Below are 26056 nucleotides of genomic sequence, written 5' to 3'. Positions count from 1 at the left end.
AAAAGCAATTACATTGTTGACAAAAGAGATACGAACTTGAAGAAAAAGAGACAAGTAAAATACACAAAGAAAAGAGCACAACTTGGGTTTTACCTGCGTTTTCTATCTATTCAAATGGAAAACAAAAGTAACATATGCTTCGCATTTGGCTCGCCTAGAGTCCAATATAAACAAATGACAGATAAGAGCGCAGCTAGAAAGGTTGCGTTCGCGATAGCAATATCACCACCCACGTTTATCAATCAATACGCGATAAGATTCGTTTATGTCAATGGCTAAACCAAAGTGGAAACCTGTTCGACAATCGACATGACGAGCACCCAAAAAAGAATGTGGCTATTTTGTGTTTCGTGCAGTACTCTTTGGCTGCTCGATCAAACTGGACGCATCGGAGACAATAGCAGTATACGATGGAACCCAGAAGTGAATATCAACGCACGGCGTCGCAGTCCACGGTGGGTTATTCACCGTTGCCCGAGCCAAGTCGGATCGAAACAACCTTTCCTCATCAATATCAACTGCATTCTAGCTGCTGCAATAGGGATATGCGAAATCAGCCACAGGCCAATGCCTTGGGCGCAGGTGAGAAGTGTGACTAATAATTGAATTATTATTGTGCATTGTACTCGACAAAAGAAGTTTGTTATTTCCACTTCCGTTCAATGTGTAACATATGTTGAAGGTTCTTTAAACAGTGCAACAGTCTGGCAACGCTGCTCGACTGATGGAATATACTAAACATTTGTATTATTCACCACACTCAAGGCAGCGAAAGAGTCATGAAAGAGAGTTCTATAAATGTTTACTATGTTTATGATAATATCGGATGTCGCAAAACCTGTTTTCATTTGTGCATCCAATAAAACAGTAAAACAGTCATACTATTTATACTATACATCAGAATACTGCTTAGAATTTATCAAGTTTTTATTTTTGTATAATAAAGCAGTGTATGACTGTTTCTAAATTTGGGAGTATATAATATACTCGTAATGGTGTATCGCATTGTTCTTTTAGCTGTTCCGTTTTGTTATTTTCACATACATGTATGTTTCCATTTCAATAACCATTGGAACAATAATACGATTCGAAATGTTTACTAGACTGAATATGGTATGTAGCAAACCTGTTTGTACTTTTAGCTGCTCTCAATATGAATTTTAAATTAAACAATGCGTTAGAGTAGCCTCCAAATACATAGTAAACAAAGCGTTAACCCTCTTTGTCGCTTTTACCTATTTTTATTGTGGACAGTCATTACTCTGGGAATGTTTAGCACAGGTAATATATCATAAAGAGATAATGAATCATCTCTGTACTTTTAGCTACTCCCAGTATCAATACGAGTGCACTCAATGTGAATTTTTAACTTCATAATGTATTGGAACTTGGGGGCTGTTCCTACATAAACATATCGTTAAACTTGTTTATACTTTTGCATTGGAACAATAATTTACCACATCAATATATTGAAAAGCATCTTTATACTCTTAACTGTTTTCAATGTGTATACCTAATATTAATTAACTCTTATAAACATTTATACTGCTAGCTGATGTTTAGTACACTAAATATGAATCACAATACCGCTTTGTACTATTAGGTGCTCTGAACTTTGTTAACAATTTCAAGGAATCAATTATATCATTCTGAAACATTTTTCTTCTTTTAGCTGCACTGATCTTCCTGTCCGGCGGCATGAACATTGCTTGGAGCATTGGCTTCGACAGTCTCGAGGATGAGCTGGTGATCTGCATGCATCTGCGTCTAGCATGGTTTTTCGGTGCCATTCTAGGAGCTGTACTCGGCGTTCTGCTGGGCAATCGTTTCACCTACAAACTGCTCATGGTAAGTGCAGCATCATCAATTCCCCTGCTATGAAACTGTTGCTAATCAAGAATTCTCCGCTTGCAGCAATTGTGCTGTCTGCTTGTCGTCATTGGTGGCATCATTCTGACTGCCTCGCATCTGGATGTGCAGTCGATGCTGGCAGCACGTTACCTCAATGGCCTGGCAAATGGCTTGGCTTTGCCAAGCACCTTGGCCATGGCTGGTGAGTTGGCAGTGTGCTATAAGCGTGGCAACATTACCTCGGCCACGGAGCAGATGTCCTGCACTTTGGGCATATTTATGCAGATCGTTATCAGCGTCAGCTGGAGCACGGAATACGAGCTGAGCGTGGACCAATTTCAGGGCATACTCTGTGCGATTTACGGCAGCATTGCCTGGTGTCTGGCTATGTTGTTCAGCATCGAGTCGCCTGTGCTGCTGCTGGCCAAGGACGAAGAGGAGCTGGCCATCGATGCGCTGATACGGCTGCAGTATCCTCGAGCTGTCACAACGGAGACCAACGAGCAGCTCACCGAACACAGCTCCTACATTGGACACAACCATTCGCTGAGCACAACTGAAGCCTGGTGTCAGGCTCTGCCTGCTCTGCTTCGTCTCTGTCTGCTGCGTGCCCTCTACGCCTTGAGCACTAGCATGCTGATCGTCCTCACACTCACCATGACCAGCACCAGTGTCTACGGAATCAGCTCGGGTCCCTATGTGCTCTTCGGATTGCTGCGTCTGGCCGGCAGCTGCAGTGGCGCCTTTGTGCAGGACACTTTGGGTCGCAAGCTAACCCAGCTGATTGGATTTATGGTCTGCAGTGGCACATCGATTGGCATTGCCAGCAGATTTAGTGGCGTCGACTTTGTGCGAACTGCAGACTCGAGGATGGCAGTTTGGTTGCTCCTCCTCTTCCAATTCTTTGCTGGCCTCAGCTTTGCCCCAAGTCCTGTTTATCTCTCGGAGGCATTTCCTCTCGCCGTGAAGCGCATCTGCATTGCCATCGCCTATGTGATGGAGCTGGCTGTTCAGATAGCGGTCTTCACCTTGGACTTGAGTCTGCATACGGCCAGCATTTATTTCTTCGGCCTCGGCACTTTTTTGTTGCTGGGCTTTGCATTTAGCCATTGGTATCTGCCAGAGACCAAGTTTCTCACTCTGCGCCAGGCACAGCAAAAGTTTCGGGACTTCTCGTGATCAACCTACAGCCCAGAAGTAGGCACAACATACAGCAAAGACTATCTACCACCTAATGTTATAGCTATATTTAGACATAAAAACCTTGCCTGATTAAAATATGTGTGTATTTTATAGACTTTTATATTAAATGACTGATAAACCACTTGAAATAACAGCGAGCTTTTCAACTTCTTGCACATAATGACTTTCTAATCAGAGAGCAATCGCCTTGATTTCTTGAGTGCATTCGACGAATTATTGGCAAATTCTAGTGAATAGCGATTACTACGAAATAAAAGTTCTAGTAAACTCTGAACCACATGAGAAAACAATGCTATCGGTAAATATTATATATATTATATGGATTCATTATTTACTGTTGAGTAGTCATAGAGAGAAAGAAGATTCAATTATGGGTGTTTGTTTATATTTATCTGTTGTTAAATAAGTTATCAGTTCCAGACGGTTCCTAATTAATTATTAAATTAAAATATATTATGTTATTAAATATGTGTGTATTGTAATTTCTAAACAAATTGTCAATTTATTTTGTTTAGTAAAGTTAAACTTCTATAATCGAAACTATAATAATAATGTAGAAATTATCTTAGAAGTTTTAGGAACTTTTAAATTGATTTAAATTAATTTTGTATTGGATTCCTTTATTATTATATTATACTATAATTATTATATATATTTTATAATTTATATAGTACATTTTTATAAATATTTTTCAAATAAATTTCATAATCAAAAATATTAATATACATACATATATGCTACTTACTGAAATGTCCAAAAATTACTACAACTCAAACTTTGTATAGAGCATGCCACATTCGGTGTGTTACAAACACTTTAATTCGGAAGCTATTCGTGCATTGGACTTCGTGTCCACTCTACCCACTTGGGACGCCTACTATTCAAATTTAATTAATTTATTTACCATTTATATATCCAGTAATCATATTGATAAGTGAGCGAGCCAAAAAGTTTTGTGCGTCTGCCAGTTTTGCCAGTTCTGCCAGTTTGTTTGTTTGTTTGTATCTGCAGGGTATTTATCTTATCAGCGAGAGCTTCGACGTACTCGACTTCGACGCTGCCTCGAGCACTTCAGACAACTGAGCTGAACTGTTGTGTGTTGTGTGTGTTTTCCGTTTATCAACTGCACAGGCACAGGCAACCGGTCGGTCAGGCGAACAGCAACTGTCCAGTTCTCTCGCCAATCTCTCTCCGCACGGGCAACAGAATATATCGCGCGAGATCGAAAACTCCCCAAATTAATATTGAGGCCGCCGCAGTATGTGAACATGACAGATACAGATACGCAAGCAATAACAAGTGACAAGTTCTGCAATTTCTAAGTAATAAGAAAGCAAAAAAATAAACAAGAAATAACATACATATTGTAGTGGCTACGTCGTTGTGATTGGAATTCCGATTGTGATTGCGGCAAGCAACAAATGAAATAAACAAATCGATTGTGCTCATTCAAAAGGAAATTGCAGTTTAAGCGTAATTAGTGCAAAATGCCATTGTTGCCCACTATCGAGGAGGAGGCCAAGCTCTCTTGGGTGCGTCTCATGTGGCGCTATCGCCTGCAGTTTCAGTCGATGACCGCCGGTAAATCCTTGACCTCCTGATCCTGACCTCCCTCAACTCTGACACTTAAGCCGCCTCCTCTACTCTATCTCTATCTCTTCTGCAGCTTCGCTTGTCTTTGTGGGGAGCGGCATGCGCTTGGCCTGGTCCATTTTCGATACACCCGCTGGCAAGTTCCACAACAACGACAGCACTCACAATCTGATGATGAGCTGGTTCATTGGCGCCGCCTTTGGAGCTCTCCTCGCCGCCGCCTTCGTCCAGCGCGTCACCAAAAACGTGGCCTATGTAAGTACGCAGAATTCCTCTTCAACTTTGCCTCCAGCTGGTTAACTGGTTAGCTGGTTAGCTGGTTAACTGGCTAGCTGGTTAACTGGTTAACTAGCTGACGGGCTGGCGGGCTGCCTGCCAGCCATTAGCTGCTTATCTCACATCCATAAAATGATAAACTGATAAACTTCAAATCGCAATTGCCATTAACTCTGACAATCTTAATTAGAGCTCTGCCCCCGACACATTTTTCGGGGCGAAATACGAGCACCCTCTCAAAACCTACGCAGATTTCGACGAATCTCCCACCAATATTATGCTATTTGATGACTCAGATTACAACAACACGAACATGAAATCAAAGCGTTTTTAACGCTTACTATATTATTGAGGGCAATCTCAAATTACGAGCTAGTTAATTGGCTAGTCAAAGCGTATTTAATTGCACAGTACTATATTTTAAAGAGATACCAACGCACACTTTAAAGACTTTAACAACATTACTTGCATATTTCGTGAAGGCATTCTATTAATGAATGGAATATTTTGCAGCAGTTGGATATCAAATTCCAATTTTGTTGTTTGAACAGGAATTTTTATTTTGCCTAAACTGCACTTGATTCTAAATTGTTTTTGTTGTTTGCTGTTGACTTTTATATATTTAAAATATTTAATGGGCAGAGCTTGAAGTGCATTATTGTTGAGAAGAGCTTTGCATTGAGTGAGTTTTATTTATTTAATATTTTTGTAAACTAGAAATACACTTTAGGCTACAAAGTGCAGGCAGAGAAATTATAGCTGATTTTTATTATCTTTCAAATACTAACACAAACATTTTTTTTTGAGAATTTTTCCAATAAATTGAAAAAGTTCATGCAAATTTTGATCAAACAATGGCATTTTAATTTTACTTAAACTGCACTTGATTAAAAGTTGCTTTGTTGAATGGATCAATCTTAAATTTATAAAATGTTTAATGGAATGAAATTGAAATACAAAGCTCTAGTTTTTGTTAGAAAAGCTTCACCTTAAGTGATTTTTTTTATAATATTTTTATGAATTAAAATTAATTTCTGCCGATTGCCTGCATTGAGTGAGTTAGTAATTTGTATTGTTTTGTTTAGAGTCACTCAGAACAATCTTTTTTACCCATAGGGTAGACGGATATTATAACTTTGTGCCGGCAGTAAATGTATGTAACAGGTAGAACGAGGCATCAGCGTAAGCAGCCGAGATGATCTAGCCATGTCCGTCTGTGTGTCTGTCCGTCTGTTCGTATGAAACACTGGATCTCCGAGACTATAAGAGATAGAGCTATAATTTTTTTTCGACAGCATTTTTTATGTTCACACGCAGTTCAAGTTTGTTTCAAGTTTTTGCCACACCCATTTCCGCCCCCGCAAATCAAAAAAATCAAATAACAAGCGTTATTTTAAAGTTGCGAATTTTGGTATATACGGTAATTACTATAGTAGTTATGATTGAATTGCAATCAGATAAAAATTGTAGAAGTTATTAAATAAATACTTTTGTATGGGCTAAAACGCCTACTTACTGGGGGTCTTAGTTGCTTTGGCCGACTATCTGGTACATTGTGCCGTCTATGGTATATTTTGAATGGTGTACTATATCTATATACCAAATATACCATTCGGTATATTTTTAGTATTTTTGCAGTGTATTTGGTATATTTTGAAAATAATACCGCAATATTTTGCCTTTATTAAAAATGGGTAGCGGGTATCTCACATTCGAGCACACTCGACTGTAACTTCCTTACTTGTTTTTATAATATTTTTATGAATTAAAATTAATTTCTGCAGATGCTCTGCATTGAGTGAGTTAGTAATTTGAATTGATTTGTTTAGAGTCACTCAGAGCAATCTTTTTTTTATATGTGGATTTATTGCAGTGAACAATTTCTTTAAATTAAAAGTATAAATTGACCAATAATGGTTTGCATCTTAAAATTTTTCATATAATTAAATGTATTATGAATATTTAATTGAAGTGACCACAATTCGTGATCATCTTCCAAACTTTTTAGCCACCCTTGTGGACTGCCGGATATTGTGTTATCTTAAGAATACCAAAACAATAATATTAGGGAATTTCTCAGATAATAAAATATTGTTTATCCATTTCTGTGTGAAATTCCCAAATTGCTAATAAATGCTCTTTGGATTGTTGCAGACTTCGAGCGGCTTTCTATTACTCGTCGCTGGCATTTTGAACCTGGCGTTTCCGCGGAACTTCGGCGCCGCCTGCTATAGCAGCGTGAGCGTGGGCGCCGCCTATGGCTTGACCCAGGTGCAGGCGCTGGTCACCGGCTCGGAGGTGGCACACAAGTCGATACGTGGCATGCTGCTCAGCTGCGAACGCATCTTTCTCTGGCTGGGAGTGTCGATACAAATATTCTACACACGCCTCTGGTACGCCTTGGAGCCCATCGAACGGGGTCACACAATGCACATCGATCAGCTGCATGGCATACTGCTGGCAGCCTTAGGTCTGGCGGCTGTTGTCATGAGCCTGGCCCATCGACTGGAGTCGCCGCTGTTGCTGCTGCGCCAGGAGCGAGACATGGCGCTGGGCGATACGTTGAAGCAGCTGCATGGCCAGTCGCAATCGGGCACAGAGTTGCTGCGACTGCGGGAGGATTGCCGCCAGCTGCACAATGCACGCGACTGGGAACAGTTTGCAGAGGCGCCAGAGGACTCGCCGCGTTGGCATCGCTGGGGGAGACGGACGCTGCCGCTGCTTAAGGTGCTGTTCCTGCGCTGCTTTGCGGCTTTGGCGCTTTCGTTGCCCTACAATCGCGCCTTTCTCGCGGTCAGCTGGCATGGGCTGGAGTGCGACATGAATTGTCTCTACTGGCTGGCATTCTGTGGTCTGCTGGGCAGCCTGGGCGGTGCTCTGCTGGTGGACTGGCAGGGAAGGCGTAAGTTGTGCTCGTTGTCGCTGTTTGTGGCGGGCATTCTCATTGTCATGGTTGGCGGCGTGTTTGAGCACTTGGAGACCGCGAAGAAGACCTACTACGACATCAATCTGCAGGCCATTGCCCTGCTGATGCTGCTCTTCGAGATAATTGTCGCCGGCGGTGTCGCGGTGCCCGCTCTCGTCTACACTGGGGAGGCATTCAGCGTGGCCCACAAGGCGCGGTGTCTGGCCGGCGTCCTCATCTGCGAGCAGGCCTTGCATCTGGGTCTCATGGTGGCTGCATTCGAGCACAATTTGAGGGATTCGGTGTTCTTCTTTACCTTTGGTGGCCTGAGCTTTGTCTTCGGATTGCTCGTGTTCACGCTGATGCCAGAGACGCGGCAGCTGACGCTCTACGAGTGTCTGCTAAAGTTTAAGAAAGTACCTTAGACTTGTTCCTCCTCATCCTCATCCTCATCACAGGTACCTATCATATATTGTTAGCTAATCCTATCCCTATGCTAAGTTGTATGCATTTATCTCTAGTAGCAATTTATTGTGACTATCCATTTCAAAACTATTGTGCATGAATAGAATTATTTCTTATATTGAGACATGACTGTAGTATTACATTTTCAAATACATTTCCAACTTTTCCTCACTCTGAAAAGCACCAGCCAGCTTTTTTGAGTCACCAATGGGTTAAGGGTTGTTTTCGACGGTAAAAGTTCATCAAGTTCTTAAGCTTGCGAAGCTTTGTGCAAAGCTTCTTGCTATAATCGTCTGAATAACTGTAACCAGTATTTCAATTCCAGAGCTTTCGCTGGAAAGTTGATGAAAATTAACCCATATTCGCTTTGTAAACAATATTTTTTTTTTCCTCAACCGGCTTTGGAGTAGCTTTTCGCTCATTCATCGAGTTGTACAACTTATTGGGATTGGCATTGCCCTCTAATGTGGCATATTGTAAACTTAAGCAGGATTTCATAAAGAGAGCAAACACAACCGGAGAGAACAAACATCGAGAAGAGAGTCCAAGAGAGAGAAGAGTTTCGACTTGGGTTGGGATGGCAAAAACAGAAATCAAGTTGATGAATATGGCGTGTGATGAGTCTGAATGGCACTCGAAGCAATGCCCCTAAAAACAGTTGCCGTTGCAGGATAACGCGTATGCTTACAGCCAAAGGCGAAAGGCGAAAGGCAACGGGAAAGACAAGTGAAACAACTCCCCGGACAGCTCACTCGAGTGCTCTGCCATCTAATGATGTGGAAAATTTGCTCGCCCACCCAAAAAATGCTCAATATACATATATGTATGAAAAGTTATTGATATGCAATATTTGTGTTTTTGTTGCAGTCATCTTCATTTCCTATCCAAGGGTAAGAGATAGAGAGAGAGGGGGGTGTAGAGCACTTTGGGGTCTCGTTTGTGCATAAAGTGCTATCGGTTTCTATCGGTCTCGTCTTTGTCTCCATGCCTTTGCCTTCTCTGTCTTTGGCTCAGTGTCTTCTGCTTTGCGGTTGTTCTGGTTGCTTTGTGCCTTGCGTTACGTTGTCTTGCCTTTAGTTGCCTGCCTGGTTGCCTGGACCCTGCCCACAATTAGCCGTTGCGGTAAATACCGATACTCAGAGGCCAATAACATGCGGCCAGTACAAGTAACAACAACAACAACAACAACAATGGCAACAATGGGTTAAAGGACTAAAAGCACCCTGGAGGCAAAGGCTGGACTAAATGAAGCGTCGGGAATTGAGTTTAAAGTTATTTAATTTTTAATTGTATTAATTACACTGAGTCAAAAAATATATGCAAACTTGTGCGAAATTTGTTTATTTATGCAGTAGCAATAGCAACATCTTTTCTACAGTTTCTGTTGTTATTCTCAGTTGTTGTTGTTGTTGTTGTTGTTGGTAGCATTTCCCAGCGGCCCAGCGAAAAACTTAAAGTTTAAGCTAATTATGCAGAGCCTGAGCCACGAAAGTTGCCGCTTTATTTCGCTACACATAAAAATATACACGATAAGGCATTTAATTAAGTCGACAAGGTACAACTTTCATAATTGCCCAAAGTACCAACACACACATACACAACGAAACTGATAAACTGAAGCAATAAACAAATTACAGACGAGAATATGCTATAGACGCAGATAAAAATAAGCGCAGAAACTTATGAACAAATTCAACCTGATTACTTATTTATATTAATATTCTTTAGCATCGAGAGATGCTATTTCAACATTCAGTTACAATTCTTTAATATTTGCTGTAATGTAGTTTGCCATTTCTGAAAGCATCTTCAATTTGCGAGTGTTCCAATTAGTTTGGCATATTAACCCTCAATGGTGGACAAATAGAGATGTGTATCTCCTTGGTTGTGGTTTCTGCAGTTTCTCAACTGTTTAAGTTTAACACAGTTTAACAAAAAGGCAACTTTCCACAGTGCACTGGTTTAGTAGGAAAAAGTGTTGCATACTTTACGGCGCAAAGAGCATGAACTAAAGCATCGTTCTTTTTCGTTCTATCATTCTGTGCTTTAGTTTCTTTTTTAACTCTTTGCTGACAGCGCTCAATGTAAAAGCAACGCCAACAGCTTTGGAGAACTTTACTTTGAGCAGGGGAAATTTAAAGAGCATCAACACACAAAAAGCAACAACAAGAAAAATATTGTGGTATACGTATTTTTTGGCACTTGGCAGGCGACAGGACATAGTAGAAAGGATATGCTTTTGCTCTCAGGGCCAGAAAGGTTGCTTCCCTTTGTATGTTTCAATTAACTGAAATGGAAAACGACAATCGTAAACATTAACATTAACAGCTCTGAGCGTCTGTGAGCAGCAGCAGCAACAGCTATGCACCACATGTGGGCGAAGGAATGAAAGGGTAGGGAGGGGGCGTGGTCTATAGCCAGTTGGGGGCAAAACAAAAACACACAAAAGTTACAGCTGCAATGCAAATCGTTTTGATGCGGCTAAAAACACACACACACAACTTGACGAGCTGCAGCAAACAGCAGTGAAAGCAGTCAAGAAAATGCATTTCAATAAGCCAAGAAAACGGACTTGGCAATAAAGCGAGACAGATGCTATGTGCGAGCGAGACAGCGCAACTAGAAGAAGGAGAAGGAGAGGTTTGCGTGCCGGCATCGTAAATGAAAAAAGCAAACAAACGTAAAATTTTATTTGTGCGCAATTTTCTATAAATTTTCATCGATTGCCATTGGGATATTGGCGACATTTGCGTTTGGCATTTTGCTGCTTACTGCGTCCTTCAGTCCCACCCACACAAACACACACACTTTAACAACAACAACAACACACAGAGAGAGAAATGTTTCTACTTTGCCGCTGGTTAACACTGCTCTTTAGGTGCTGCTTTGGCTGCCATAACTTTGGCTGCACTTGGAATTATGTTTTCTGGTTGTTGTTGTTGTCGTTGTTGTTGTTGCCACCTCACATGAAATTGAAAAACCCTCTGCAGATGCTTATGCTTATAGCACACACACATGTGAATGTGTTTGTGTAGATTTCCAATCAGCAACCAATACCGACAAAAAATGAAGTTTCTAACAGCAAAAACGAGTGTAAATAAATTATGTTCTCACGCCGAGCGGAAGAGAAAAACCTGTAAGCAACAACAACAACAACAGCAACAACAATGTGTTTGGACATTGGCATCGAATTAATGTCTCAGCATGCCACAAAATGGCCGACGTGGCGGAATTTATGACTGCCGGAGACAACTCTAAAGTGGCCAGCGCTGCGGTGTGACAATAAAATGGCGTCAAATTGCCATAAAAATGAAGCCAAACCCAAAAGAAGACGACGACGACGACGATGGCAACCCGAATCGTTTGGCAAACCACAACCAAAGTAATGTAGCCCCATATAAAAGTGAAATAATAAATAAGCACATAAACACTGAAAGTGGTCGGGTATTTGGCGGTGTTCAACGGAGTTTCTCGATATGAGTAGAGGAGGATGAAGAAGGCGGAAGGGGGAGGAGGAACAGCGCAATCTATAAACCAAAGGGTTTTTGACTGCCAATTTTTGGCCGTTATGCTCATAAATTTTGTGCTGCAAATGCAAAAGAAATACTATACGCATATTTCCCCCTTTTTTTTTTGTTCAGCTACATTTCATAAGCAGCTTTAATCAATTGGCCATTGGGTCTGAATACGTTCAGAGTGTTTAATATGACAGGTGAGTTACAAAGGTATTAAGGGCACAAAAAAGAATGCATTTAAAAGTGAAACCACAATTAGCTAAAATTAGCAACCAAAATTTAAAATTCGTGAGAGTTTTCGATTAGCCAATTATAAATGCTGAGTCCGTATATTTTAACTACAAAAGAGACCTTAAATAATAATATAATAAATAAATATAATGTTTGCACCAATAAATAGTTGAATTTTGCAATGTGAACTGACTTTAAATTGTGTCTAAATGTTCAATACATTTATACTAGAACTGATTATATATAAATATATATTTTTGGGCACTACAAAATTGAATTGATTTCTGAACATAAACCTTTTTGTTCTGCTAAGATTTACTTCACTGCTGCTCCAATTTTACACTAGTTATAAAATCATAATCTCTTCTCTTTTAACATATTTAGCAAATTTTAGTTGTGATGATAGCCAGCAATTGAGGCAACAATTTAGCACACAGCTTGATAAAACTTTGCAGGCAATTTCTTTGGCCTTTCATAAACTAGTTTTGCACAATTTTTCATTACAATGGGCCACCCACCTATCACATTTCGCATAAAAATATGATATTTTGTTAGAGCACAAAAGGAATTTGGAAGCTTTCGAATTAATTTGAACAGTTGTCAAGTCAGCAGACAAATATGAAATTAATATATAAGTTCGGTTCGTTTCATTTCGTTTCGGATACGAAATTGTCACATATTTCATTTTCATTTTCATTTTGCAGCCAAAGTCGCTTTTGCTTTTTGTGGCACATAAATTGACACGTTTTCATTTGCCAGTGCTTCTCCGGCTTCTAATGCTGTTGGCCATGTTGTTGTGTCTGCTGCCTGTCATTGTCAATTTGAGTGTATTGTCTTTAGGTTAACAGTTGGGCACAGTGCAAACTTTTTGCCAAGGAAGCACACAAAGTTTTAATTTACCCAATTTGATAGGGCAGAGACTTGAGACGACGACGTCGACGTCGACGACGACACGTTTCAGGCTTAAAAAGATTGTCAAAAATTGAAGCGAAACTTTGGCAATGCAGCTTGACATGGCCAAGACTGAGGCCAAGTCTTTTTGCAGTTATTCGGCAAGCAAGCTGGCTGCATAAACTACTCACATACAAAGCGCATTAAATTTAATTAGTTGACATAAATTTTGTTGCAGTTGAAGCTGAGAAGCTGAAGATGAAGCCGAAGCTGTGGTCTGACATTTGCATCAGAGTAGAGCAGTGCGAAGAGCAAAGCGAGCAAGGAAATCATTCGAGCTGACATTTTTAATGGAAGAGGGAACAGGATGAACCAAAAAGAATAAGACTGTGTGCCATTTTACAACAACAACAACAACAGCAGGAAAAAGAGGAAGAAATCTGGAAGTGCATGCATTTTCATGACTTATGCAAGTTTTGACGACAGGTGCACGTGTCTCTTCCTCTGCCTCTGTCTATGTCTATGTCTATGACTGTGACTGTGACTGCGACTGTGTGTGTGTGTGTGTTTGCAGCTCTCTATTCACAATGCGTCAGTGTGTGTTCGTGTTAAATCAACTGTCACTTCCTGTTGGCAAACTTTGTCCTGCAATCCAGACGAGAAGCCAACCAGCCAACCAGCCAGTTAGCTGGCCATAGACTGTCGTCTAAGAGCCACTTGCAGTTATGATAGCTTCATGTGTTTCAACAATTTACTTAACTGTTAACTGCGAGAATGCGACTAAGAAGTTGCTCAAAGGCACATTGCACTGAGGAAGCGATAACGAACCGGAAACTGCTTTTGCAGCTCGTAATGAATATGAATATGAATATGAATTAGTGAAAAGTGTTTCTCAAGCAGCTAATCGAACTAATAATTAACAATTGTAAATGGAATTTCGGATTTTGCGATTGAATTCAGCATCAAAAGCATTGCAGATATTAAGAAATTCAAAGCAAGTTCAATCAACACGCTGAAAGCATTTTAATGGCATCATCATAATTGCCAATATTGAATGGCTATCACCTCAGCATTTAATTGTTTTGTGTGCGCTGTAAATTAACTTAAGCCGAACAAATAAGCTGGATGAAGACGACTTGCAGATGCGCCGCAAAAATATAAATGAAATACAAAACTCAAAATATATTTACATTACAATAATATGTATTTTTATATATACATTTTTACATTTAATATTTTCCTTTTTATTTCTTTACAGCGTATTAAGTAATTGATACCCGCTGCAATTGTTTTCCCCCACTTTGCGATACACTTGAAGCCCGCCGCTGAATATTTGTTTTTGTGCGTGCAACTGTTGTTAATTAAATTTTTTATTAACACAAAAATTGAGCTGATGGTATGAAGGCAGAGCGAGAGACACAGACAGAGAGAGAGAGAGAAAAAGAGTATCATTTATGGCATGTAATTAACGCCATTAAAAATCACTGCATGCTAATTAACTATATATCGGGTCGTAGTCAGGTTTTGGTTTCACTTTTAAAACGAGGTTTTCATCTGGTTTCGGCACTCTTTTGGTTTTTTAGCAGGGGAAATGGAATTGAGCATGGGAAATGGAAAATGAAAACTGAAAAATGGGAAATGCGAACTGCGAAATGAATAAGGAATTGACATTGTGGCAATGTTTTGACTTTGACACGCAATGAAGTGAGGCTGCAACCCAGTTTAACATCCGACCAGCACAATTATAGAGCCAGCAGGAAGGGGAAATAACTTCGATAATGTCTGTTGGGGGCATTGACAACTAACAGCGACTGCAAAGGCATCGACCATATTCCCTCACCGTTATTTAACTGGCGAAACGGAAGCGAGCAGTCAGAGCAAGGGTTTGAGTGCTGTTTTGTCTCAGTTCGCTTTGTGCCACGCCCACAGAGTGCACCCCCTACACCATCTAGAACCATCCAAGGAGCATCATCGTGCTGTGCGTTCTTGCTTCTTGTTTACAAAATAAGCGAAAGCTGTGCCAATAAGCCTCAACGTCGCCTGCACTTAATTTATTTGCAACAAAATGTGGAGAAACTGAAACTTTTCCGCAAGTGCAACTTTGCTTTACGTGTTTTTCACATCCGCATCCCCTGATTCCCCTCTCTCTTTCCCATTCCCATTGCCGTTCACATCAGTTGGCTTGTTTTCAACACACTCTCGCTCAACCAAGAGACAGAGAGAGAGAGAGTGAGAGAGAGAGGGAAGAACATGCAACGCGCTTTTTGGCGACCGCAAACACGAATGCGGCGGCAGGAAGTCGATTGAATTGGAGAAGGAGAGTGAACTCCAAGACAAACTTGGGGGAGCCTGAATCGCTGTCTCAGTCTCTCTTACTCTTTCTCTCTCACTCTGTGTGTATGTGTGTGCCTGACTGATTTTTATGTTACAGCTGTGAAATTAAAGCATTTACATATCAGTGACTGCATCTGAGCGCAGGCAACAGAATAAACAGATCCGCAACCTTCAACATTGACTCAGTTGATTCAGGCAAACAAATTTTTATACGCAAATCGACCCCACGGTAACAACCTTCCTCCTCTTCCCTGACCTCCTCCTCTTTCTTTTCCTCCTTCATCATTGTCCCCCCTTTCAACATAAACATACTATATGCTGTCTGTCTAACAATTTGAAGTTGTGTTGCCTTTGAAACCGACTTTGTAACACGGAAAACGAAACAGGAATAGAGATTAAGGTGCTGGGAATAGAAAGTAGAGATTTGGAATGAATGCGATTATGAAGGATATGCTAGACAGATTATGTACATAAAAATAATTTGAGGAAATTTATTAAGAATTATGATACATAACATATGTACACATGATACAGCTTAGAAATCTAAAATCAATGAGGTAAGCTGAAAAGCAAATTCGAAGTTTAGTAGAACGAATATCAAAGAAAAATAAAGTAAAACTAAATATTCATAAAAAGGAAACTTATTGTAACGAGAGATAGAGACACAAAAATGAAGGAATTTAGGAATTTATTACAATCAATTTAAATTAATATTACTCAAGTATTAATATTCCATTCTCAGGCAGTAATAAGTATCTTTTGCTCTTTTAATATAAAAAGAATAAAAAACCATTTTAAGAAAAAAAAAAAATTAAATATAACTCAAAAATGACATAGCATAAAACTAAAGATATTGATAAAGATAGAGATGCAAATATAATATAAACGAATCTTAGCAAAACTTCTTACAATCGATTTAAATTCAAGACTGAAGTATACCTTTTTTTTTTTAAACAAAATACTTTTATTTCAGGGCAATCTCTAGTTGGCTTATTCCACATCTCGATAGGCATTTGGTTGCTCTTCCACTTTTTGGTGGCAATGAATTGTTTGGCTGGGAATTCGGAGAAGACTTCTCTTCGGTATTTCGAGTACGATATGCAATCAAATAAAATGTGTCACGAGCACACTTGGAATACGGAATAGAGTGGATGGATGGGGAGGGGGGGAATGTGGAGAGGAGGGAGCACATTTATAAATATTATTTGCTGGCAGACGTAACAAGTGTAAAGAGCACATTTCTGGTCTAATTTTGCATATAAATTACAAGCAACAAATAATCAAATGCAAATATGTTCTTAAGATTCAATTTTTGTGCAATCAACGTACTTAAACGCATCATCAGCAAATGCCATCAGAGAGAGCGAGAGGAAGAGAGAGTGGGAGAGAGAGAGAGAGGTGACTAAAAGTGCGGGAGAGATAGATTGCAGACATTGCCAAGACATTGAAATGGCGTTGAGCGAAGTTGTTGACAGACACAGGACATCATAGTGTGAGAACACGCCTGCCACAGCCTCACTGTTTGTCTGTCCCCCTCTCCGTCTGTCCGTCTGTCTGTGTGTGTTTTCCTGGCTGCTCTTCAACTTTACGCGTTGTTTGGCACTGCCTGAACATGGCGACGACGACGACGACGTTGTCCTTCACACGCCTGCTCGACTGCTCGACTACGTTCCACTTTCTGCCATTGCGCGTAATCACATTTAAAATGCTGCGCCATATTAAAGATCGAGTTCTGAGTTGCAACACATGACTCTTGGCTTAAATCGGAATAAAAATAGATGCGGCAACTTGATGTTCAGACATCTATTTCCAGGCAACTCGTCTCCCTGACTGAAATTAGCACTCGCAATGGTCGCAAGTGAATTGAATCTAACTGATTTATGATCGCACTTAATGTGCAAATATGTAACCAGGACACTAAGTCGACTATTTGCTTGTCTGGCGTGTCTATTCGAGCAGCCAGTTTGTTTGTTTGTCCATGCAACGCACATCGCTGGAGAGCACAGAGGGGGAGGGATAAGTGAGGAGAAGTTCTGGAAGCATGGAAACTGGTTTCACCAACATTTGCTTAAGCAGGCGTGTGAAAATTGACCATTAGCAATGCAATATATTCTCAATCTCAGTATGATATAACTTGTTGGTTGCCCCTGTGCATGTGTGTGTGTGTGTGTGTGTGTGTGTGTGTGTTAGTATGTGTGCTAGTATTGATAATTGGTGTAAATGCCGCAAAGCATTGGCAGGGGAGAAGCAGGCACAATCTAGGCAACTGCCTCCCTGACATCCTACCTCAATTTCCCTCTCCCTCTCTCAATCTCTCTCTCTCGCTCTTAAACACTCACATGCGTTTAATATGCAGCTGCATAACTTATGGCAATGGCAGCCATTAATTTGAGTGTGCCGACTTCCCAGCCAGGCTGACAGGAGGCAGTCGAATGTTCGGACGGACAGACAGACGGATGGGCGAGAAATGTTGCATAGCCACAGGGGCACGTGCGTGACCAGAGCATGCGACATTCGACAGTCGAAGGGAGGCAGGCAGAAGGAATAACCAATGGCAAACCGTCAGTTGCAAGGCCTATAACCGAGCAGCAAATATTTTATTTTAATTTGTTTAACAAAAGCCAGCGCACAAAAGCGAAAGTGAAAGTTGTCGATGTGTCGCAATGGCATCTTCATCATCATTACGATCGCTTCATTTGCCTTATTCAATCTGGCACACGTTCCGCAATAGTTGAGCTCAACCCAGTTCGGTTGAGTTGGAGAAGGAAATCACAATGGAAGCACAAAACAATATGCAAACAATTTTTACCGTTACATGACTGAAATACACAAAAAGCCCAAAAACGACAACAAAGACAAACAGACGCATTTATGGTCACGTGCCACACACACACACACACACACACACAACACACACACACACACACTCAGCACTGACCAGACAGCAAAAACTGTTTTTGCGTATGAAAATTGCTTGGCAAATGACAAAGAACCAGAAGAAGAACTACGAATTGGTTTCCAACTCCTTCGTCCCATTCACCAATTTATATGTATTTATAGATAGATATAAGTAATTCATTCCTTTTTTGCCAAATTCGCCTAGTCCGTTGCCCATTTCACATATATCTATTATATTTCTCGCCTTTTTTTCCGGGGCTGTGCAAAAAATTGTTATTTAATAAAATTGTTATGGCGCCAAAGGCGTTTTGTGGTCAAGAGTTTGGCCAACGGAAAGAAAAACCAAAATAAATAGATATTTTTGATAGTCCGCAGCTCTCACAGCAGCTCGTTGCTGCTTTGCATGTTAATTAGCTGGTCATTTGAAAGCTTCTACGCTTTGCCTCAAATAACCCTTTTTATTTATTGGCTGGCCAACGTCTTAGCTTGATCGACATTTTAACGCACACAAAAACTTGTCTGTCATGGCGACAATAGGTGGGCGTCCCTCTCTCTCTTTCTCTCTCTTTCTGTCTTTGTCTCTGTGTGTGGGTATGTGTGGATTCGTGCGTGTGTCTTCGCGTGTGTGTAAGTGGCCTTGGTGATTGATGATGTTCTTCCTCGTCGCACGCCAAACAGTTGCCAATATGTATTGGCCAATCTACAGTTGACAAGCCAATTATATTATAATTTGGACATTTTCTAGATACAACTTTAAAGTACCAAACTAAATTTCACTCTATTGGTACTTCTTCGGCCTGTTTAGTAGAAGACTGCGTATAACAATTAACAGAGACCGTTGGGTGTGGAGCGTGCTCAATCAATCGTCAATTAGCGGGGTGTAGAACCAAGCTGTTAAAAAGCGTCGTTGGGTTCGACGGCTGTTAATGTTCGTTATGTTTAGAACGTTGCCAAGAACAGTCGTTGAGAATATAACAGCCGAGACAGGGACCACATTTAAAAATTTCCCCGCACTGTTATTAACATTTTAACAATGCGGTAATTTTTCAGGCTGTGCGTGAACCGAAGAAAAAGTCCTTTATCGAAATAGCGAGGACAAATCAGTTGTGAAAAACTGCCCTTAGCAGAGGCAACAACCACCAATAAACGAAACGGGTTTTAGAAGCATTGCACCCAAAGTCGATTAATTTAATCGATATATATATCGCCCGCTAATTTCAAATGCACTATGAGACAGAAATATTGTTCTATATAATTTTCCAAATGAAACATTTTATAGAATTATTTATTTATTTGACACCAGGATTTATTCTTCGTTAAATACACAGTTAATACATAAATATCAGATATAAATCCATGATCATATTCAACTGCTGCTCTTCGACACAATCCATTGAGTCTAACATGATATTTAGCCACACAATCCAAGTTCTTACCATTTATCTATTGCTATTATCAGATATAGCAATCCTTATGATTCAATCCCTTCAGCAGCTGAAATCCAATCAAGTTGCTTTGACTCGTCTGCATGCTCGACAGTTGCTTCATGAGATCCTTGAGCATATGCTGAGCGATATTCGCCTTGCGTATAAGCGTTTCTAGGGCAATTTTATCCATGTCCTCCAAGTCGACAAGTTGTGGGCGTGGCTGTAAGCCAGAGCAGCCATTGCAGCCCTTCGGCGGTTGTCTCTCAGCCCCTGACTTACGAGTAGTTGCCGTGTTATCAGCATGCGACATTTTTGCACTAGTTTACACTTTTTACACACGGCACTGATAAGAGTTCAACTTACGTTGCCGTTGGGCCCGATGATGCTTCTCTGTTGCTTCTCTGTTGCTGCTCCACTGAATACACAAATCAAACTGATATCGCTGGCGTCGCTGCTCCACAGCTTAAATAGCCGGCGGGGTAAACGTTTTAAAAGCGTCGTCAACTGCACCCCCCCTCGACCGTCTCTATCATCTATCGCTGTATCGTTTAATGTTTGTTCAGTAAACGTTTGCAACGTTTAGTTGCTGCTGGCGTTGACTTTGTTTGCTTAGATTTGAGTCACAAGGAACAGAATAAACTCGATATAATTTTTTAGTAATTATTTTATACTTTTTAATGCTGTTTTTGTTTTTTTTTTGTTTTTACATTAATAGTTTTGTTGTTTTTACTTTTGTAGTTGTTGTGCTAATTATATAATTAAACATAAAAATGATCTTGTTTTTGGTTTTTACTCATCTTATATTGTTTTGTTGTATTGCATTTTGATTGTATTATTTTGGTTTTTAAGTTAATTGCCATCTTTTTTGTTTTTTTTCTTTTTTGATTTGTGATTTTGCATTTCCGTTTTTTTCGTTTAATAAATTCGTAAAATTCGATGTTAAATTTAATAAACCATTTATTACATATTATATAAATAAATGCGTATAAAAACGAATAAAAATACTGCAGCGCCCTCGCTTGAGTATAATTATTAAAAATGATTAAAAAAAGTGCTGCATTTAAACTCTATTAATTATTTTTAGTTGTTAGTTTTCTCCATAGTTTGTTAATTGTTTCTAACGCTGCAGCAAATGAAACTCTTAATTACAGACTTCTTGGCTGCCAAAGGCATCTATAAAACTGCCCTCGACTGTGATCTGTAAATTGTCTTGTAGTTGCTATATAGTTTTTTCTTTTCTTCTTCTTTTTGTTTTTGTATATCTATATTTGTTTTGTTGTTATTTCTGGCGCTTAAGACTATAACTCTTTGCTGTTAAGTTATTGTATATTTTGTTAATACGATTTCTTGTTCTTGATTTGAGTTTGATCTTAAACAAATTTTGGCACATGGTTTCCGAAAGGGTTCTCAAAGTTCTATTGATCTCTTTTGCTAATGCTTGTCTTTTTAAAATACAGCTAATTATGATGTGGATTACTCAATACGAACTAATTGTAATTTCTCGTTTGTTAATATTAATTTGTAGTTTCTTTTGCTGCTCTTAACTTGGCCTTTGTTATGTCTGTAAGTGTGTGTGTATGTGTGTGTTTTTATGTGTGTCTTAATATTTGATTACGACTTGCTATTTGATTTCTAGAATTCTCATTTTTTGTTTTTCGTTTTGGTTTTTAAAAACATTTATCTACACGTTGACGAACGACAGTTTATTGTAATGGAAACACTAAATTCTGTGTATGTGTGTGTGTGAAGATACTACGAGATATCGTGTCATATCATATATGAATACTGATTCGATTCAGCTGGCGATTCATTCGTGTATTCGCTGAATATGCGTTGAATATATCAAATACATTTAGTTAACATTTTCCTCTTCTCATCGTAATGCAATTATTTATCGATTTTGCTTTTATCATTATCATTTTATTGGTATTTTCATCAATTTTGTCAGTCATTTGGTTTTGTTTCATAATGGATATCTTACTGGGATCTATGTACAGAATAACAGCTAAAGGTTTATCATGTTGTGAGTGTATATTTGGATATATCATTATTTGTGTATAGTGTTTGAATATGTACATGAGAGCCAATCTACCTTTTATATTTTTAGACATACATAAATATATATAAATTTGTACACAGCATATGTCTTGAGTTAAATTCCTCGTTTTACAAAATTGGAAAATGCAGTTTTCGGAAACGGAGAAATCGACTCAAATATCAGTATATCAGATATTGAGATATAAACCAAAGGAAATATATACTTGTATATATATATAGTATAGTTTAGTAGTACTTACAACCTCTGTCTACATACAGTTCGGGGATTAAATATGTACGTCGATTAATACACGATTAGTATTCAAATAGTTGTCGAGAGTTAGTTCGAGTTACATTAGTCATAAGTACTTACTTAGCTAGATTAGTACACACGAGTGGATAGTAGTATTGTAAGTATATGTTATATGCATAGGCATACGTATATGTATAATGTATATACAACATCTTGGAAGTTCGATAACTGACCTGGGTTCTGGATTGCATGCCGTATAACATGCACAAATCGTATTTACTATATCTATATATGTACCTATATTTAATATATTTGTAGTATATGTGGTATAAAGGTATGTATATACGGTTATATGAGCTTTAGATTAGTATTTGGATTTTATGTTATTTCATTATACTTTGACTTTGACTGGGAATGGAGAGTTGTTAAATGGGAAGTGTTGCATTTTCAAGTTTTTTTTTCTTTTTTTTTTGATTTTTGGATGGTTGTGCAAATAATTTTGATATTGATTGTCCGAAAGTTGTTCTTAGTGTGTTGATGGGGAGTTTTGTCAAGCTGTGGTGAAGGCGGATAACGGTGTGGATAACGGATAACGGGCAACGGATAACGGGCAACGGGCAACGGATAACGGTTAACGGATATATAATAGTTCAAGTGTTGGCATTACATAAATCAAGGTACTGCAATAACTACTATAGAACGGCTCAGCTTTATCTTTTCTTGCTTGGTTGGCATTCATTTCACTTCAGACTTCACTTTGATTCGCTTCCTGCCCAACTCGATTCGTAGCACTCTAAATTTAATGTTTGTTGACCTGACCTCATCCCAAGTGCTGATCTTGATTCGATCAGATCTTACCAATGTCTCACACTGATATCGAATAATCCGATTTCTCGCTAAGCAATTTCTGGCCTGGAGCTGGGGAATGTTGTTGTGGGCGTTGTTGTTGCAATGGCTGCTGCTGTTGCGGTTGCGGTGACTTTGAATGTGCTCGCTTATGCGGTGGTTGCTGCTGTTGACGTTGCTGTTGCTGCTGCTGCTGTTGTTGCTGCTGCTGCTGCTGCTGCTGCTGTTGATGCTCCTGCTGCAACTGAGATGTGGTCGAATTGGGACGCGACCAGAGCGACGAACGCTGTCCCAGCTTCAGCTTTTTGATTGTGTCCACATCGCACTCAACCTCGGCCAGCTCTATGTGCTCGGCATCGCGTTCGCCGTGGTGGAAGGCGGCACCAGCGGTGCACTCGGCCTGCAGCTGCAGCGGATGCAGCGTGCGCAGGATGCCAGCTCTGCATGCGTTTTGTTTTTTTGTTTTGGGAGAGGAAGAGTATCCAGAGTTGGAGTTGTTTTTGATTTACTTTGGTTTGTCTAGCTAGCAACCACACTCAAGCATTTGAGAGTAACAGAGACTTAGTGGTGTTTGTTGTGTTCTTGTTTAATATTGTTGTTGTAGTTGTAGTTGTTGTTGTTGTTGTGGTGATGAGGTGGTGGAGTGGCGGGGTGGTTCAATGGGCACCCTCTGGACCACACACCTCACCGTAGGCCAAGTCTCATGTCTGATCTATGGGATCCATATAGGTGCACGATATCTCGCCGCTATTATAGCCAAAGCTGATGTCAGCAGCAACTGCCCCGATGCCGCCGCCGCCGCCGCCCTCAATACCGTATTCACTTCCCCCCCCCCCCATTGGCCGTATCCTATTTGGGCAGCGGCAACGTTGGTGCCGTAAAGAACTTGGAGGAGAGCAGAGCCGTCGAGGGGGTTCAAGAGAGCGGTGCCAGAGACACCGACACCTGAATGCTGATGGTTATGATTGTGATTGTGAAGATTGGCTGTGGTGTCATGCTTGTGTGGAATGGGTCGAAACTGTGATGAGGGTGGCATGCAAGTGACGGGCACAACAGATGCTAGGGTACTAACGCCTCCATCCAAGCCCATCAGCTCCTGGCCATTGGTCGCCATCGCCATCGGCTCGAGCTGATGCAGCTTTGGCTGGATCAACAGTGGCTGCTGTTGCTTCAAACTACTGCTGTTGCTATGGGTCTGGTTGGGGTTCTGGTTGGGGTTCTGGCTCTGGCCAGATTTATTACTACTGTTCAACTGTTGTTGCTGTTGTTTGTGAAACTGTTTCTGTTGTTGTGTGCTGATCGATGGCGATTTAACCAATGTGGGTATGTGGCATTGTATGGAGTCTTGTGATTTGAATGTGCTCGAGATCGATTTCAGATTGCCAGCGCCAACGCCAGCGCCGTTGCCGTTGCGTGGCGATAGAATTTTGCTCGAGTTAGCTGTACTCGATGTGGTATTTGTATTTGTGTTTGTTGTAATGTTGTTGTTGCTTTTGTTGCTATTGTGATGACGCGGTGTTGTATTGGTGGAAAACTGATATTGCTGATGATGATACCTGGAGCGACCGCGTCGTGGCAATGATTTTTGTTCGGACATTGGTGACAGATCGGAGGATGTGCTTGATTGTGCTCCATGGTAGATGATGCCTGCATTTCGTCGCATATACAAAATATTTCATTTTGGGTTTGTTTTTTTTTTAGTTGTTGTTGTTGGAGAGAAAGAAAGAAAGAAAATACGGGCAAATAGAGAATTGACATGTGGAATGGGGGATCAAAAAACACACACACACACACACAAACTTATATGACTAACTTAGGCTTTAACTACTTAACATTGATATAACAAATTCAATATATATTTTGATTTCTCTTAGTCAGTTCGGTTTACGCTCTTTTGATGCTGGTCGAATCTTTGGTACGTTACTTTTATTTAAGTTCATTAATTTTAGTGCATTTTACTACAAATTGTGCTTAAGTAAGGCGTTGATCTACTACAGATATGTTATTGATATGTTGTGATTTGGAAAATGCTGTATTAGCCTAGAGTCGGAGTCTGCAATATACAAAATGGCGCAAAAAGAGAGAGAAAGAGCGAGCAGATTACTCCATTTGATAGCCCGAGAGCACTACGAACGTTTGCGGGGAAACATCTACAAAACTCTTTTTTTTTTGAAAGGATCGCAGTAAGAAGGTCAATCACTAGACGCGATAACAATTCCATTCTAGTTAACTTTATTATTTCATAATTACTATTAGTCAACATTAAAGCCAATCATTTAAAGTATACCAATGAATCATCAGCCAATTGTGAGTCAACCAATCATCAGCCTGCCTTTTATTATACCCTACACCCTAAAAGTCTTGACGATTCCTGATTGCGATCAGACAAAAGAAACAATTTTATATAGGAATTACGGGCTGCTGATGTTGGGTTTTTGTTGCTTTTGCTTCTGGCATATTTTGTTCTCAGTGGTATATTAAAAATTTAGGAGAATAGCAGTGTACAAAAAATATAGTATATTTTTGTATTTTTGGTATATGAATTTGGTATATCTTTATAAGATACCGCACCGTTTTACTTTCATTGAAAATAGGCAGGGGCATCTCATAGTCGAACACTCTCGACTGAAGTTTTCTTACTTGTTTAAAATAAACTTTTATTTATCAATCAATCAATTGGCACTCGTGAATATTTGCACTTATCAAGATAGATAAGAAATCGTTTGTCAACTAATTCTCATTCAAGTGGCAATCTTACAATTATTTTAGTGGACACTTAATCATAGTGATCTATCTATTACATTTCCGTATATTTGACATTAGCATTCAATCATAGTTATGCTCTTTTGTCTTTTTCATGATTGACCTCCTTAAGCGTCGAATACTCTCATCACATTAAGGGGAAAGCTGTCTACGGGTTGCGACTTACTGTGCTTGATTTTGCCCTCGTGCTGATTGGAAGACTCGGTCCGGCTGGAAGTCAGTTGATCCTGATCCGACTCGGACTCCTCGCTCTCCGGTTCGGTTTTGCGTGAGTGGCGTCGTCGATTCTTGGACTGGGCGAAGAACAGATCAGAGAACATTAGTTGGCATTGGATGTAGTCGAAACAAATAATGCGACTAGCGACTACAAAAGCGCTTTGGGATGGCAAACGCTTTCAAATGAAACAGAGGAACAAAACTCATAAGTTTGACGTGTGACACGAGGCAGAGCGCGTCGCTCAATGCTCACGATATACTCATATAATGGCATTGCACATAAGTGAAATTAGTTGGGGTTGAGGAGGAAGGGGGAGAGGTAGAGAGGTGGAAAGTAAGAGACGAGCAGAGA

The 26056-nt window shown here is 40.0% G+C and overlaps 3 protein-coding genes across 13 annotated transcripts in view; 2 read left to right on the top strand and 1 right to left on the bottom strand.

Annotated features, from left to right (window-relative positions):
• Nucleotides 1-276: 276 nt before the first annotated feature.
• On the top strand, nucleotides 277-3359 carry LOC133840571 (uncharacterized). Its single transcript, XM_062272469.1, has 3 exons — nucleotides 277-582; nucleotides 1673-1848; nucleotides 1915-3359. Exons 1-3 carry the CDS (start codon nucleotides 411-413, stop codon nucleotides 3028-3030), a joined length of 1464 nt encoding a protein of 487 aa, XP_062128453.1. The 5' UTR covers nucleotides 277-410; the 3' UTR covers nucleotides 3031-3359.
• Nucleotides 3360-4170: 811 nt separating this feature from the next.
• On the top strand, nucleotides 4171-9081 carry LOC133840572 (uncharacterized). The gene is made up of 3 exons (XM_062272470.1): nucleotides 4171-4635; nucleotides 4721-4902; nucleotides 7078-9081. Exons 1-3 carry the CDS (start codon nucleotides 4542-4544, stop codon nucleotides 8251-8253), a joined length of 1452 nt encoding a protein of 483 aa, XP_062128454.1. The 5' UTR covers nucleotides 4171-4541; the 3' UTR covers nucleotides 8254-9081.
• Nucleotides 9082-22611: 13530 nt separating this feature from the next.
• The window catches only part of LOC133840829 (cell adhesion molecule Dscam2), a 30640-nt gene continuing 27195 nt past the window's right edge, over nucleotides 22612-26056 (bottom strand). For 4 of the 11 annotated variants that reach the window (XM_062272923.1, XM_062272922.1, XM_062272924.1 and 1 more), the window contains 2 exons: nucleotides 25655-25781; nucleotides 23022-24372 (listed from right to left, as the gene is read on the bottom strand). In XM_062272923.1, coding sequence (XP_062128907.1) covers nucleotides 23438-24372; nucleotides 25655-25781 — 1062 coding nt within the window. In that variant the 3' untranslated portion in view covers nucleotides 23022-23437. The other 7 variants (XM_062272927.1, XM_062272928.1, XM_062272929.1 and 4 more) reach the window with 4 other exon arrangements.

The sequence above is a fragment of the Drosophila sulfurigaster genome, chromosome 3 (genome assembly GCF_023558435.1).
Source record: "Drosophila sulfurigaster albostrigata strain 15112-1811.04 chromosome 3, ASM2355843v2, whole genome shotgun sequence".
NCBI lineage: Eukaryota > Metazoa > Arthropoda > Insecta > Diptera > Drosophilidae > Drosophila > Drosophila sulfurigaster.
The sequence above is the reverse complement of the archived record's forward strand: the minus strand, read 5'-3'. Positions and strand labels throughout refer to the sequence as shown.